Source organism: Chelmon rostratus, chromosome 13, assembly GCF_017976325.1.
Source record: "Chelmon rostratus isolate fCheRos1 chromosome 13, fCheRos1.pri, whole genome shotgun sequence".
NCBI lineage: Eukaryota > Metazoa > Chordata > Actinopteri > Chaetodontiformes > Chaetodontidae > Chelmon > Chelmon rostratus.
In genome coordinates, this window is record NC_055670.1 from 13,347,968 (window position 1) to 13,364,694 (window position 16,727).

The 16,727-nt window shown below is 41.3% G+C and overlaps 3 protein-coding genes across 4 annotated transcripts; 1 reads left to right on the forward strand and 2 right to left on the reverse strand.

The window, feature by feature from the left end:
- Positions 1–114: 114 nt before the first annotated feature.
- Positions 115–5,786, forward strand: fastkd1 (FAST kinase domains 1). Of its 2 annotated transcripts, none has more exons than XM_041951001.1 (15): positions 115–158; positions 552–1,064; positions 1,161–1,229; positions 1,476–1,601; positions 1,686–2,084; positions 2,186–2,296; positions 2,719–2,850; positions 2,928–3,414; positions 3,497–3,611; positions 3,685–3,813; positions 3,941–4,072; positions 4,185–4,298; positions 4,964–5,108; positions 5,200–5,314; positions 5,393–5,786. In XM_041951001.1, the coding sequence occupies exons 2-15, from the start codon at positions 730–732 to the stop codon at positions 5,486–5,488; spliced, it is 2,505 nt and encodes an 834-aa protein (XP_041806935.1). In that variant the 5' UTR covers positions 115–158; positions 552–729; the 3' UTR covers positions 5,489–5,786. The 2 variants fall into 2 exon arrangements, with proteins under 2 accessions (XP_041806935.1, XP_041806936.1); XM_041951002.1 differs by having other exon boundaries at positions 141–261.
- Positions 5,787–6,190: 404 nt separating this feature from the next.
- Positions 6,191–9,976, reverse strand: klhl41a (kelch-like family member 41a). Its single transcript, XM_041951003.1, has 6 exons — positions 8,829–9,976; positions 8,577–8,734; positions 8,377–8,484; positions 8,102–8,287; positions 7,149–7,295; positions 6,191–7,057 (listed from the first exon to the last, which is right to left on the reverse strand). The coding sequence occupies exons 1-6, from the start codon at positions 9,912–9,914 to the stop codon at positions 6,946–6,948; spliced, it is 1,797 nt and encodes a 598-aa protein (XP_041806937.1). The 5' UTR covers positions 9,915–9,976; the 3' UTR covers positions 6,191–6,945.
- A 674-nt stretch (positions 9,977–10,650) lies between these two features.
- bbs5 (Bardet-Biedl syndrome 5) lies at positions 10,651–15,269 on the reverse strand. The gene is made up of 12 exons (XM_041951250.1): positions 15,131–15,269; positions 14,700–14,782; positions 14,550–14,615; positions 14,078–14,127; positions 13,589–13,716; positions 13,372–13,507; positions 12,824–12,919; positions 12,434–12,496; positions 12,154–12,288; positions 11,879–11,962; positions 11,609–11,632; positions 10,651–10,976 (listed from the first exon to the last, which is right to left on the reverse strand). Exons 1-12 carry the CDS (start codon positions 15,190–15,192, stop codon positions 10,875–10,877), a joined length of 1,029 nt encoding a protein of 342 aa, XP_041807184.1. The 5' UTR covers positions 15,193–15,269; the 3' UTR covers positions 10,651–10,874.
- Between the last annotated feature and the right edge of the window lie 1,458 nt (positions 15,270–16,727).

The following is a 16,727-nucleotide window of genomic DNA, read 5'->3' on the forward strand; positions in this document are numbered from 1 at the left end:
TAAAGCAACCTTTTAAATTCAAATTAGGACCCCAGTACGCATGGACTCCTGCCTGAAAGGCAAAGTATAGGGTTACAAAACATTCAATTTCATTACGTCACTGCCTACGGAAGTGAACGGTATAGCACACATGCTGTTGGGTAATTTTGACTTTGAATGTGCGTTTTAAATGACAGTGTTCTGATTGTGTTGAATCTATAATTCGTGAATCTCTACAATCTTCAGAAACCTAGCTCAGAATCCAGCTAGCAGGAATAATCTGTGAGCGTCAGTCATTTTAGATGGTTGTTTCTCCATGCACGTGAATACCGCGTTAGCAAAGTGAACTTAGCCTCTGCTAGCTCACTCCAGTGATACACTAAAGGAAAGTCAGATCTCTGAATGGGGCTGTTTGCGACATGACACTGGTTAACATGTCACACTGAGCTAACTTCACTGTCATGCCAGTGTTTTCTGTGTACATACAATTAATCTTGCAACTAAACAGAATTGAAAACATTGTGATAAGTGTTAGAATCATGTGTTTTTTTTTGTGTGTGTTTTTTCTTCAGTTGACACAGGTCCTTAAAAGAGCTCCTAACATCTTCTCCCTCCACACTTTGGGTCTGTGGATGTGAGCTCAACTGGCTGAACCTACCTGTTGCTGTGACATTGAGGTGGACAGTGGGACCCTGTGCTGGTACAATGAAGACCCCAGTGCATTCTTAACCTGAGCTGGGGTCTGTGGTGATGTTTCGGCTCTGGTGTGCGAATTCCTTTCTTCGCAGGCTCCTTCACCGGGGGACAGTGAACCGGGACCAGGTCCTGGAGCAGCTGCGGGTTTGCTCTGCTGAGGACCAGCTGTTTGATGTGGTGGGGAAGAACAAGGCCAAGCTCACAGTGAACCATGTCAGCTGGGCTGTGGGGATGCTGTGGCAGTTTCAGAGGGAGAAGCCACAAATACTCCGGACTATTGAGCTCATTAAGAACCACCCACAGTTCTTGACTCTCCGGGTTTTGGCGGAGAACAAAATTGCTCTTATGGATGATTTTATGTTGGTCGACATGCTTTACATTTTCCTCAGGTACATTAAGACATTGACACAATCAGGCTATATGTAATGCATTTGAATCATAGCATAGTGACTATAACATACTTTACATTATTGTTCATCTTTTAGGTTGAACGTGGATCCACATGACTCTCTTGTTCAGCAGTTGGTTTCAGAAGCATGGCTGAGAATAGACAGGTATGACTCCTATCACTGCCCAGAAAAACATGAAAAATCTGCATCATAATTTCCCAGAGCCGGAACATTTAAAATGTACACTGATATGAAACAGATCAGCAGGATGTCAGCACATCTACACATTACAGAAGCCGAGACCAGCAAATATTGGTCATTTTTGCTTGATAAATTACTATTTTACTGTTAAAAATAAATTACTGTTTAATTTTCTGACAGTTGATTTATGGATTAATCATTAAATTGCAGATTTCCAATGGCATCCTTATCCAAGTTTGCCATCTGTCTAAGCGATCAGCAGCTTCAACACAGTCCTCTAATGGGCCACATCACGAGTATTGTGGATCAGAAGTTGTCGAGTATTGATGATGCCAGGTTGGTCATGAGACACTTATCGTCAATATCTTCAAATATAAGCGTCTCGTATTGTGTGTTCACTCAGTGGCCATGTTTTCCCAGGATCCTAACTACACTGATGATTAGTGTGTCGTCCCTGGTCTCTCCCCGGCTTCGGGATGCCCTCATTGACAGGGCAGACCATCTCCTGGACACCATGGATGTCTCAAATTATAACAACCCGAGGAGAGTGGTGCAGTTCCTGCGCAACATCAAGCACAGTCACCGGCCTCTGCTGGAGAAGTGCAACGACATCTTCTTGTGCAACATTCCCAGGATGGACGCAGAAAACATTAGCATCATCATGGGGCTGTATCAGTCCCTGCAGTTCAACAACTGTGACTTTAGGCTGGCTGTTAAACAAAGGCTAACAGAGCTGGTTGATTCAAGCACGGACCCTTTCTCCTTCACTAGACTGTTTGTTGCTCTCGCTCCGATGGCCAGTGTGGAGATTAGAGAACGGTTTGTAGCATTATTAGTGGAGTGATCCATGAGTGGAAGTCTAACCCTTTACAGCAGTTCCCGAGTCTCACAGGTCTCCAATGTGGTCTCGTCCGTCTTAGGTTGGAGAACACTGCCCTTCTGCTCGCGGATGAGCTCAATGCACAGCAGGCTCTGGCTGTAGCTGAAGCTCTAGAGGAGGTTCAGAGCAGGAATCTCACTTTACTGAACAAGTGAGTTCATACCTCTTCCATATAGCACCCACACAGCTTAAGAAGCGAAGCCAATATCAACTTATTGCAACTATGTGAGGATTATCATATACGTCAACTGTGAAGTAATGAGAAATTGCAGCACAGGTCTTAAAAGTTAGATTTGAAAATTCATTTTTGACCTCAGAACCAGCAGTTGACAAAATCTTGGTGTCGTTATTACATAACTTGCCCATCAAAGAGCTCTGGGAAGTTTATCTTTAAATGTAAACCCTTCTCTTGGGTTATATTTTGTTCACAGTTCTTTAAAAGTCACATTTAAGGGGATTTTTATCATAATGCTGTGTATTTTATGCCTGTATCTCTCCTCCTCCTTTAAGTCTTCACCAATACGTTGAAATATCTATTTTGTAATATGTTATTATTATTAAATTATGTTCCAGAATTGCATCAGTAATCCAAAGGAACCTTCCTGTCTACAAACCAGTGGAGGTGGCCAGAATCACCCAAACCCTTTTTCTGTTGCAGTACCAGAACCCCGAGTTCTTCACAAAACTAAGAAACATTCTGATCACGTAAGTCTTTTTTTGAGCTATGGAGTCAATTTTGTATCCCTGAACAAAACAAAGACTAACAACACTTCATCTTGCAGCTTTCTGCTGCACAGCGTCTTCCCCTACGAAGTGACTATGTTAACTCGCGTTCTGTCCATGCTGCCCCACCCGCGGCTTGATGAGGGCGTGATCTCTCGGGTAGATGCGGTGATGACCCAGTGCAGTCTCAACGACCTCAACACCATTGCGCTTGCCTTCGCCAAGTGGGTGCGTAGCGATCCCTCCTACCGCCGCAACACTCCCAATAAGTACGTCCATCTGCTGCAGACCCTGAACCGCTGCGGGCACGAGAGGCTGCAGACGGCTGACCGGCTGGACTTGCTGCTGGAGGAGCTCAGATACATTTCGGGAGACTGGTTTGAAGAGATGCTGGTCGAAGAGACGATGGTCACTCTGCAGAGGATGGTGGACCAAATTCAATGGACTAATGTGCCTGAGTTGGCCCTGTTCTTAACCAGGATAAATCAGCTCTGCCCTCCTCTGATGGATCGTATCGCCAGTGTGGCCATTAAAGACATTGACAAGGTGATCTGAGAGACGTCACAGCACGGTAAGTCTGCAACAATTAAACATATATTTACTGTACTTTTCCTGCATCATTTTTCAGATTCACCACTCCGCAACATATGCCACCCTGCTGCCCTTCTCCGTCCTGAATTATGATTCTGTACAAGCAGACAAGCTGTACGATGTTTGTGTTCAGCGCCTCACTCCTCATATCAGTAAGTGAACCTGTTTATACGTTTTCATTTTTTATTTCAGGCTTACTCTAACACATTTGCTCTGTGTTTGCAGGCTCCTTTGACCCACATCTGCTAGTTCTCCTGGCATACTCTTTGGCTGTGGCTGACTGTTTCCCCGAGGAACTAGTCAGAGAAATCTTCAGGGTTGAGTTTCTGGGAAAGCTGGACGCCCAATTGGAAAGTATGTCTCCACTTTTCTTATGATTGTGTTGAAGATACGATTGTTAATATGCATCAGTAGCAAATTATTCAGGCACATCACACATGCTCAATGTGGCTCATGTCACTGTTCTCTGTACTTCCTCCAGCCCTACCTGATGCCCTCGTCATGCGAACCAGACTGCGCCTCATGGAGCTCAATCGCGCCGTGTGTCTCGAGTGTCCCGAGTTCCAGGTGCCGTGGTTTCATGACCGCTACTGCCAGCATTTGCTAAAGAAAGGTAAAAACACAGAGACATTGTTCACTTGTTCAGGTGGCTTTTTAAGAATGGAATTGAAATAAATCTATACTTAATGGAAAGTATTTCATTTTCCTGCCGACATATTTTTCAGGGAATGGCTCTGTCAGTCCTGCGCAACAGCAAATCCACAAAATGCTGGGTGAGGTTCTTGATGGCATCAACCATGTTCGGATAGCAGTTGTCACTCCATATTTTTACACCATAGGTGAGTAAAATAGCCAATTTAATCTTCGTATTGAACACTGATTTGATGATAGTTTGTCACACCTTTTCTACTCTGTTCTGACAAAGTCTTTGCACCTGAGGAAGAAATAGGTTTGAGCCTCGTTCTTCCTCAAATGCAAAGAACAGTAGCCAGTCAAGTCGATTTATACGTCTGAATTTCAATTTACAGCGCTCAAAACAGGATGTGCTGTCACTTTTCTGATGCTGTAATAAATAAATATTCATCAGAGCAATCACTAACTAGATTGACAAAAGGATGGATAGATGGGCTTGATCCCAAATTGGGAAATTCATGTTTTACTTTAGCCCTTTGCCCAGGCATTGCACACAGTAATACACAGTGTATACATACATACATACATACATACATACATAAGCATATCAACACTAGCAGAGAGAAATATAGAGAAGTGTAAAATATATACTGAAATGAACACAAGAAATAACAAAATACATTAAAAATGTAAATGTTAGAAATGTTTCTATTGGCCAACACATGAGCACTGAGCACATCTGCTCAGTCAAAGATCGCAACAAAAACGGAAATGCACGTCTAAATTTGTCCATTAAACAGGCTTCAGAACAGAAGTGAATAGGAAGCGTAGCAAATATTCAATGCAACGTGACCATATTTTGTCTTCTCAGACTTTGAATGCATACTGGACAAACACATGCAGCCGGTGCCCTACAGTGAGCCGAGCAGGCTGCAAATCTCAGACAGAAGAAAGGTTGACTGGGGGACGAGCTCACCGGAACACGTCAGGGACGAGCTGCCGCCTGGAGCTCAGCGGTATGGAGGCACCAGAAAACAGCCTGAATACTAAAGATGAATAATTAGACCGCTCAGAACTGGAACATGTCTGTTTTTACTCATCACTCAGGGTTGCTGTGGACTTTCTTGATTCAAAGACCTTCTGCAAGAATTCTCACCACGTCAAAGGCGAAGTCCTGATGAGGAAAAGACACCTTGAAATCCTGGGATACCGTGTGGTTCAGGTGGGAAAACACTTAAAGACTGCATGTGGTCTTATACATCTCTTGCACTGAATCATATGAAATCATTTGTGTTTGCAGATCCCTCACTTTGAATGGAACTCTATGGAGCTCTCAACTAAGGACGCTTGGAAGGAATATCTGAAGAAAAAAATCTTTAAAGAGCTTTCTTCTTGAAGGACTTGTTATTGAATACTGGAAGTAATGTTACATTCAGTGTTGAGCTTCGAGTTTGGTTCTGAGATTTTTCAGGCTGAACGACTGTAGTACACATCAAGTGCTCCTTATTTTTAGTTCTTGAGGATAAAGTTGAAATGACGCTAGCTCATTCGTGTTGAGAGTGTCAGTGTATATTATGTGCTTTTGTATTAAAATTAGTAATTTAAAGAAAATGCAAAGGTTTAGTATCTATTTTCCATATAAAACATAATTGGGGGATTATTAGTGTTGCTTTACAACTTAATTTCTATGGTTTTGATGATTTCTTACAGCTGAAATTTGACAATATGTTTACTCCACTGCATCTCAAAGGCAAATATTGCTCTTTTTACTGCACTACATTCATCTGCTGTGGCAGTTTTAGTTACTGGTTGCTTTCCATGTATCTCCAAATTTGGTGATTTTGAATTGGATTTTTTCCTGATAAAATGAGAAAATTCTCTTGCTTCTTAAGATGAATGAGCAATTAAAAAAAAGATCTTGGATTATCTGGAAAATACATCAACACATGATGCATTACTGTAGATTAAACTAGCCAACAGCATAGAAAGTAGTTAAAATTAACACAACCACAAACATCTACAGCAGTAAAATGCAACATACACATGAATGCAGCAGTAATATTAATCCCAAAACATCAGACATAACGGTAAAACACTGAGAGGGACCATTCCACTACAGAATGAGCACCTTTACTCTTCATGCTTTAAGTACATTCTGGTGATAACACTTTCATAATACTTCAGTAAGGTTTTGAGTACAGGAGTTTTATTTGTAGTGGAGTATTTTCACAGAGTCGTAGTAGTACTTTTACAGAAGTAAAGGATCTGAATACTTCTTCCACCACTGGCTGTGAAGTAAGTCAATATGGTGACCCTCAGCAGAAGCTCTATGGCTTAAGCAGAGCAGAACATCAGTTGATACAGCTCTTGTAGAGTATTGCACCAATTCACACAAAGCTTTACACAGTGATTGCAGAGCTTGCTTCTTCAAAATGGAATTTGTTATTAACATGTACAGGGGCACAATAGTTGTGGTCTTCAATAACATCCCTATTTTATAAGCTGTGTTAAAAGAAAAAAGGTCAAAAATGTCAAACAGATGTCTTTATACAGCAAGGTGCCCGTTGTAACTGACTGGAAGAGGAACATTTGTTTGCAAACCTTTGCCAGATAACTGCAATAATACACATATGTTTCAGAAGATCAGAATCAGCAATAACATCTGGTCCAAACAAGCAGTGACTGGTCAATTTTAGACTCCACTGACTTATGAGAAATAAATCCATTACATATGTTCTATCAGGACACTCACAGAACAGGCGAAGGGGACATGAGCCTGATATGTTACAATGTTGGGTGACACTAAGTAAGAGCATGTACGCAGTATTCTTGCTGACAGCAGTGTCTGGACTGCTACAGTTTGGGCATCCTGGCTGCATTGAGACGCATGGACACACAGGAGGCTCCAGCTGCATATCGCATCTCTCTTATCATGCCGGTCCACTGTTTCTTGTCCTCTTCATACCTGGTGGGGCAGAGAAAACATGCTACTGTGGTTCACCATGTGAAGAAAGATATCACTGTGGAAGATTTATTGCACAGAAATCAACACATACTGCCAGATGTCGATGATTTCGCTGGGCGCACACTCTTTGTTCTCGTTCTCCACCATGGCGAAGCCGGCTACAGCGTACAACAAGCCTCCGCAGCTGACCAGGTTCATTGAACTCCTCTCCTGGGGAAACTCTGTGAAGGGTGACCACCTGCAATAAAGTGCACTCTGCTCCATTAACACCTCCACGATGTTGTTTTCTTTGACTTATGCTTAACAAAATCTCAGCAAGAGTTCCTTGACTTTTCCTTTCAGTGTGGATTTAAAGCAGTGGCTGCTAACCTGGAAGCACAGAAAAAAAACTGTCTGAACTAACTAAAACTTGCACTACTACATTCTCTTAATGTGTCATTGTTTAGATTGTACAGTTTTTATTTATTTCTTTTTAATATATGTCTTGTCACAGAGGTTGAGAGAAACGTAATTTCGATTCCCTGTTTGTACATGTGGCAGAATTGACAATAAAGCTGACTTTGACTAAAAAAATGTTTTTCTTTTCAAATTAGTTAAGTCAAGTTAGATTAAAACTGCTTTGAAAAAGTCATGAAGTAATTTTTTGAAGCTGAACTTTCTTTTCAACTGTGTATCTGTTACACACATTGTTCTTTATTTTCTTTTGAGTTTTTCTTCTGCTTTCTGCTTTTTTTCCTCCTTTTCTGGCTGCATCCTCCTCCTGAAGACTCTAAAAATCCTCCAAAAGAAACAAAGGAAGAACACCTCTGTGACGAGGGGGTCGCAAGCCAAAACGGCTGGGAACCGCTGATTGAAAGCATCCAAATGTAGAAAAAAGTGGCAACATTTTTCCAATATTTGACTAAAAACTAATGTGAAGACAGTTTAAGGTATGATCTGATATATGCGTCCAACAGAGAAAAGTATAAACAGGAAATAACCAAATAAATACTGGAATCAAAACATAACAATAACCTTTGTACAAACTGGAATAAAAAAACGTACTTGTTGGTTGAAAAGTCGTAGGCTTCACACGCCCCTGTGAGGCCGTCTTCAGTGACTCCCCCGGCGACAACAATCTTCCCGTTGTGGATTACGGCGCCAAACATCGACCTGGCTGCCTTCATGGAAGCCACCTCCTTCCACTCGGACCTCTTGTGGTTGTACGCAAACATCTTATTGGTCGCTTTACTTCACCAGTGAGACAAAAAATGATTCCTGAGAAGGGTCAATGCAACGTGACAATCAGATTTTCACTTTCATGTAGAAATGCGTCTTACTTGTCATCCGTCTTGCCTCCAATACAGTACACCAGCCCGTTCTCAGAGACCACGCAGTGGCCGTGGATTTTCAGAGGCAACTTTTTGGTTTCAGTCCACTTCATTTTTCTACAAGGGGGCAGATAGAGTAACGCGCTCAACGGCAAACACACATCAGGGCTTCGTATGAGAGAACAGAACGGTTGGTGGACTGAACTTACTCGGTGTCATAGCACATAACGGTGTCATGAGACTCATTGGACTGTAAATCTTTTCCTGCCACAGCAAAGATAAGATTTTCAAACTCCCCCATCGCAAACAAACACCGGGGGGAGGGCATGGGGGGCAGAGCCGTCCACTCAGCGCCGAGACTGTCCAACTGAAAGACACACGTGAAGATATTGTGGGGAAAAAACAAATGAGGGAATTACTTCTGATGTGTTCAGATTCAGTGTAAATTAAACTGTCTGTACCTGGTAGAGGTAACACTGCAGTGGGCTTTCTTTGTCCTCTTCATCTACAAACAGGCCCCCCAGCACATACAGATTGTTCTTCTTTGATACCAGGCTGACGTGGTTTCGGGGGATCTGCTCGGCCATCGCAGCGAGAAAACATTCGTTCTCCAGGGCGTCGTAGGCCACGGCAGCAGTGTCGGTGATCATCAGAACCATGTCTTTGGCGAACATGCCATATCTGCGGTTATCGTTCAGATAGCCGGGCAACTTGCCCTCCTCTCCTTCCTCATCACCTTGTCCCTTTGTCCTCTCTGGAAGCTTCCCTGCAAAGGCCTCCTTTATGGCTTTGACTTTTTTGAGCAGCTCAGGATCAGACTTAATGAGGTCATCCTTCTCCACCTTCTCCTTGAAGTACTTTTCTGGGAGTAAACGGAAGCGAATGCACTCAAAGGCCTCTTCCAAGGACTTCACGCGCTTGTCTTTGTCTTTCCTGATCCACCTCATGAGGGTCTCAAACACGAGCTCCTCTTTTTCTACGTTCAGCGCATCCGCCCCGATAATGGCAAAGAGTTCAGGTGGAGCGAGCTCCAGGAAATCCTCATCCTCGGATATGGTCTTAAACCGATCTGCAATGTAATCTCGAGCTGCGATTGCCAGCCTGGCGCAGTTCAGCATCAGTCCCAGCCTGTAGATGGCGAGGCAGTTTTTCTTTGACAGCTTCTTCTGGAGATAATTCACACAAACTGTGAACACTGAAGGGATCTGGAAGCGGTTGGCGACGGCCAGAAGATCCTGCACATTGTCGTCGTTAATATCAATCTCTGCTGAGTACATGTAATTTACAATCGCCTCCAAAACACTGGCATCCAGGTTCTCCAGAGCAACCTCTTTTTTGTCCACTTCCTTGCCGTCTGCTGAGAAGAACATCTCCCGGAAATACGGACTACAGGCTGCCAGGATGAGCCGATGGCAGGGGATGCTTCTGTCGCCAACTTTAAGGACACAGTCGATCAACTTGTTCTCGTTAAGAAGCTCTTTGAGTCCATCCTGCAGCAGAGTGGTTTGAAACAGACGGAGATCTTCCCGCAAGCCTTGGGGATCCATTCTGCAGGACAGGAAGTGGAAGGGAGTGGGACAGTAGACAACTGACTGTCCTAGCCGGTGAAGACAGAGAACTATAGGCAGCCAGGTCTGAAGCCACTCCAATATAACCGTGTCCCTCTAAATATAGCCAAACATCCCATCCATGAGGAATTCTGGCAGGCCAAATCGGAGAGCTCACACAGCTGTCATAGAGTAAAAACAACTGTGGAGCCTGGTCACCCCAGTGATTAGTAACAACATTGTTGTATGGCCACACAAAGTAACCTCTGATCTTTTCACTTCAATTTTACAATAAAACCAGTGACAGGACACACAGCGGCAGGACTACTTGTTCCAGTGCTGTATGTGCTGTGAGTTCACAGATATGGTTGCCGTTCACTACAGTGATACGTATTCTGAGAGCGTCTACCTGTGGAGTGAATCACAGTTCACTGATAGTAGTGACAACCTCACAATAGTGCGATTCAGTACTTGTGTGTCAGACATCCACGGGGGAGTTATCCAACACGTAGACAGGGTCAGTGAACAGCTGCTGCCACAGGAGGTGACAGTTTGTCCTCTTTTTAGATTTTTAAAATACTCTGGTGCATTGTGCAGTTTTGTATTTAGCCTGAGATCACTGTGTTCTTTCCACATGCAAATGAATTGTGTGCATGATACACTACAGTCTGGCTGTATTAATGTTTCTGAAATGTGAATCTGAAAAAAATGTACTCTCAAATATACTCTATTTAAATACATTTATTTACTTTACACACTACAAACCGCATTATATTTCACATTCTATTCATAAATATCCCCACACTAGATATGTCATACAAGTAATTTAAAAATTTTGTTTTTATGAAAACTTATCTATGCATAAAACTGTACATACTTTTAGCCCGCCCTATAAATAAATATACTGTTGCCTTTATGATCACAATATCTACACAGAAAACATACACCTTTCACATTATTTCAGCCCATAACTTCCCACAGTCCTTGAAGCGTGAAGCCATCCTTCAGCTTTTCAATGGCGAGGCCCAGCTCCTCGGAGTAAACCGGCTCACGGTCTTGTTGCTTTGGAACAACAGTAAACAAATGAAAAGAGCCCATAAGATGTTAGAACACAACACACTGCACAACATATTTTGCAATTATACAACCCATGGAAGCTGTGTAAAACATAAATAAAACAGAATGTAATTATCTGCTAATCCTTTTTGACATATACTCAACGGAAAACAGTACAAAGACGATATATTTAATGTTTGAGCTCATCAGCTTCATTGATTTTTGTAAATATCTGCTTATTCTTAATTTGATGCAGCAACATGTTTCAAACAAGTTGGGACAGGAGCAACAACAGACTGGGAAAGTTGTGGAACGCTCCAAAAACACCTGTTTGGATCATTCCACAGGTAAACAGGTTGATTGGTAACAAGTGATAGTATCATGATTGGGCATGAAAGGGGCATCCTTGAAGGCTCAGTCATTCACAAGCAAGGATGGAGCGAGGTTCACCACTTTGTGAACACATGATTGGATAAAGGATGTTACTACATTGACTCAGGAACACTTCGTAAAACCGTTCAGTAAACACAGTTTGTTTGCAAATGATTTCGTTCTGTTTTAATTTGTTTTACACAGCATCTCAACTTTTTTTGGAATCAGGATTCCAGCTGGTGATAAAATCAGTTGTGATACTTTACCTTATTTCCATCAGCGAAGTAAGCCTGTGGGCAAGCAACACACACAAATCATACATTCAATCAAAACAACAGGATGATGTTGTGTGTAATAATAGGTTATTTAGTCTGACGAGCACCACTCCGTACAAACATGAGCACTAGGCAACATAACTTCATGTTTGTTCATCATGCTGAAGGGCATGAGCTGACAGCTATTCTGAGAGTCTGAAAGCTAAACCACTGACTCCCGGAGGAGTGGCGGGCGTGAGGGTGGCCAACGGGCACACTCACAGTGAAAGCATCAGTCTGCTCATCGGGCTCGATCTCCACGTCATCAGGAGGCTGTTCCACCGTGAGTTCTTCCAACGGCTGGGGCTGAAATCAGTGTTAGGACAAAACAGTGCTATGACAACAAGAAACAGAGGAGTAGAGCACAGTGGAGTATTCAAACATTTATAAAAAAGTAGATAAAGAAACTCAGCTATTAGAAGGACACAGTAATTCAAAAATAGACATGTAGAGTATTTTTAGGGTCACTGATTCTAATATTGTGCACAGATGCTTACCTTTTCTTCCATTTCATAGTCAACTCCAAAGATGGGGTTGGCAGAGTACACCTTATGCAATGAGTTGATTTCTTTAAGTGCATCCTGAAGCTTATCCACAGGGTCAATCTTAAACCCGAGCACATAGCCACCACTCTACAAACAAAAGGACAGGGTGTATTTGTATATAACAAGCAACAAATGTAGAGAAGGAACTCCTGTTACAAGTGTATGTGTACAATCAGTATATTGTGACCATTTCAGTTGAATGTGACTCGAAGTGCAGAGAAAAACAGGTTACCTGGCGTGAACTCTCTATCACCAAAGCCAAGCCGAACTTTGAGTCTCTAATTCTGATGGACCACTTTGGGAGAAAAAGATAAATAAAAATAAAATGATGCATGCACGGTGTTAAAGTGAAAGAGAAACAACGTGTGGTTTTACAACAGAAACAAGATCAGTAGCAGCTCTTGTGCAGGAGTTCAGTGGTGTCTGTCTATGAAGTAAAACCATTTTAAAAACTTCACCTGTTATAACAAAAAATGCTCCTAAAATGAGCCACTAAACAAATACCTCATACTTCCTGCTGTGTGGATGTACACTACTCCAGCCTAAAGGCAGCTCATTCTGTAATTGTGTCTCTTTTATTGTAGTTTTGGGTGTACTGCAGATGAAGGTGTATTGTACTTACAATCTGAAGGTAAGGAATGCTGACATTGAAGCTCTCATTCATGTTGGCGTGCCACACAATCCGAACATTGGTGATAAAGAAGGTTCCAAGGTTCCCCTAAAACAAAGAAAACCGACATCAGTCAAGGAAAAAGAACTCAGTGGGTCATATTGCAAACTCATTATCTCCATTAATCACATCAAATTTAAAGTGTAACCTTCCATGTATTAGATGTGGACTCTTTAGAAAGAAGTGAGACTCAAGCAACAACATACAGTAAATAATGGAGGAAAAACAGTTGTTACATTATTAATTAACATTTTCGTACAACTGTTCTGCTCATTAAAAGCTTATTAAAAATTACACCAGAAAGTACACACACCTCAATATGTTTTGGATATGCAATACAACTTTGGAACGCCTTCTGTTAAGCTACGTAGAGCTAGTTCAGTTTTAGTCTGAATATGTATGTTATCTGAGAAACTCAAAATAGGTTTGTGCAATAAATTAACGGAGAAATGCCAAACTGAAGAAAATAATTTAAACAGACACATTTCCAACATCCATACCTGATCACTGGATAAATTCCAAACTCCATTAATTTTATCATACACTTGCTCCCGGGGCAAGAGTCTTAGCTGCTTATTTTGAATGAGAGCGGCTCGTAATTTCAGGTCCCTGTACATTTTAGATGTCTCATAGGCCCTGTGACAAAACAAAAGATTTTAAAATGTTTAGTAGGACATGCATTTTATGTAACTGAACCTCCCCTCAGCACTGTTTTACCTGTGGACAGCAATGACAGAAGTAAAGAGCCGTGGACTTCCTGGAACCACATTTGTGAAGATGAACTCAAATCTTGTGTTGTTGGACTTTGTCAAGATGTAGAGGGCTTCAGTCTGGCCTCTCAATTTCTGGAAAAGAGCATTTGAGTCATAAATTGGCATGTTTATCAGCCTTTATCACATTTATTATATACTTCATTTATCATTTACTTCAAAGGGATGCTGAAACAAGGCTGCCATTATTGGCTTTGTCTTTGTATAGATTAGATTTAAACATTCTTCCACTGCAAAAGTGATTGACTTGTGAACAAAATATTTAATACAAACTTTGAGGCAATCAATCATTTGTTCATGTAAGAAGTGCTTGTAATATAAACAGTGCATGTGATGTATGTGAGGAAATGTTACAAGATTATGGACAAAAACTCTGGACTTAAAATAATAAGATAATAATTAAATTGTTAGAGAAGTAAAACAAAATTGTACTTACTGAGTTAGCTGTCCTTGTTGTGATGTTAATGATGGAGTTGTAACCCACAGCTGAAAGAAAGAAATTAGCAGATTTACATTTAGGATGGTCAGATTTTTTACCTGGTTTCACACTTGGCTTCTTCCATTCATCTTGACTTCATATTTTGTCAGCAAGCACTTGCCAGTGTGAGCAGTCAAAGTATATCTGATAATGGTCAGTTTCTTATTTCGTTGTTATGAAAATTACTCGTTCATTAATTTAAACACTCTAAAGTTGAGTGAACATGATATACAATGACATGAATACATGAGCTTCATCTCACCGATTGGTAAGGGCCTGTTTCCTATTGGATTGTTCTGAAATTGGTGGCAATGGTCACTCACAAATCTTTATATATCTAGTTTAGGTTTAAACATTCAGCTGATGGGCTGCTGGGGGAGACAGACAAACAACAATAAGCAAATGAATCTAACCATGCAGGTGTACTCACACAAATTGACTCTTGGCAGAGCCAAAGAATGCCAAATGATTCTCAGGTTTGTAACCAGCAGTCGCCCTGCAAAAAAGTGGACATCAGTTATTAAGTGAGCTGCCACACACAGTTTAGTCCTTCCATGATAATTCAGCTATTTAACATTACCTCGATCTCCGTTGTTTCCTTTCGTGTCTTCTATGGAGTCCAAACAGTCTATTAGTGCTTCTCCTGGACGTGTTTTCATCTGTCTGTGTACAAGACAGATTGGTAGATTGATCAGCTATAGCGTTGGATGCTCTGAAACTTAAATTAGCTAACTGTATCACAGATGGTTACTTTAAGGCTAGTATGAAGCTAATCTACGACATCTCTACACTAATTGTGACACAAAGCTACCGTAAAACGTTTTTCTACGACAAAATGCAAGGATACAAACAATTATTATTAAAAACCCTGAAGCCAAGTTTTCATAGCAGGCGAATTACTTTATCTAGCGTTATCTCTGCTTAGCCAGTTAGCGTAGCTGAGCTAACCAGTACGATGTTGTACGATGGGAAATAATCTCGAACGATTTCAGTGAGATAACAATAACTTACTGTGCTGTTATGTCGAATCTAACGTCCCTGTCTTCCCAGAGAGCATCTAAAACAGATGCCATGGCTGCTGGTTATTTGGGTTGTTTCGTTACGTTTACCAGCTGCTTTGCCAGCTAGCTAAAATTTGCTAATCTGACAAAGCCTCTGTAGCGTCACAATCACCGTGGCAACAGACGGCAAGCCAGGGGGCCAATAATGTGGAGCTGTTTCCAATCCGAGGAACTTTGACAACATGACAATACATGAATTATTAACATGTATGTTCCTGAAGACTCGTCTGTCGGTGAGTTCCGTATTAATACTCTGATAGCATTGCAAACATCATAAATCTAAGTAGTCCAAACTCCCTGAAAAAAAATCCAGCACATGAAAACATTTCTGTACTCTGATGACAAGCTTGTAAACACCACATGAATTAATTTAGTATTGTAACGTTATTGTGATGAAGCCTATGATGAAGCCTTGACATTCAAGGCCATTCATAACCTCGCCCCTCCTTACCTGTCAGCTCCCCTCCACGTCCACACCCCCTCTCGCTCCCTCAGATCTTCCTCTACTATCAACTTGTCTGTCCCCTCCGCCCGTCTCACCACAATGGGGAGCAGAGCATTCAGCCGCTCTGCTCCCCGGCTCTGGAACTCATTACCACCCGAAATTGAAAACATTGATTCATTTTCCCGTTTTAAATCCACACTCAAAACTCACCTGTTCAGACTTGCTTATCCCACATGAGGTCAAATGGTCAGTCTGATTTTAAACTTATTTGTTTTATCACTTGTTTATTTTATTTTATTTTATTGTATGTTATCGTATTGCTGTTGTTTGATATTTATTGTGATGTACAGTGTCCTTGAGTGTCCTGAAAGGGGCTTTTAACAAATAAAATGTATTATTATTATTATTTCTGTTTAAGAACCTCTGGCTGTTACAACACTGGGAGACAAAAGGTTTATGTAACAGAGACATGTTTCCACCTTCAACAGGTTGAAAATGGCCTGGAATTCTAAACAAGGATTTCAGTACATGTCAGTAGAGCATGACACTAATCTTTCTATTTCTCCTGGTTTCTGGCCTCTCTGTTTCTGGTTGCCATGGAGCTTCACGAGTTTTGGGGCAATTTCACTTCATGGAAGAACCGTCCCGTCCTTCAAATACTAGTGTGCTGTAATATTGTGCTGTAAATATAAGTAAAAAGAAGAAGACTTTCTTTTTCAGGGTGGAATGCTCCAAAGTACTGCAATCTATTAAACACTATTTGGAGTCCGAATTAGTGCTTTATTAAAGGCAGCTGTGCTAGACATACCTACCAATTTAGACAGAAAAAGGAAAAAGCTATCAATATTTAACACATATTTATGCCACTCTCTGTGTAATCTGATATGATCTAAAACACAAAAGAGGATGGACGCAGATGATGATGGTTAGAACGGTAACAGTGACACTGGTTATTTTGCATTATAAACACATACAAAACAGGCAACCACCATTATTTTATATTTTATTATTAAAAGACATACAAAACATTTATTCAGATATACACACACTGCCCAAATAGACAGGCCTTCAATAGATGGATTGCAGAAAGCCTCAATCTTCA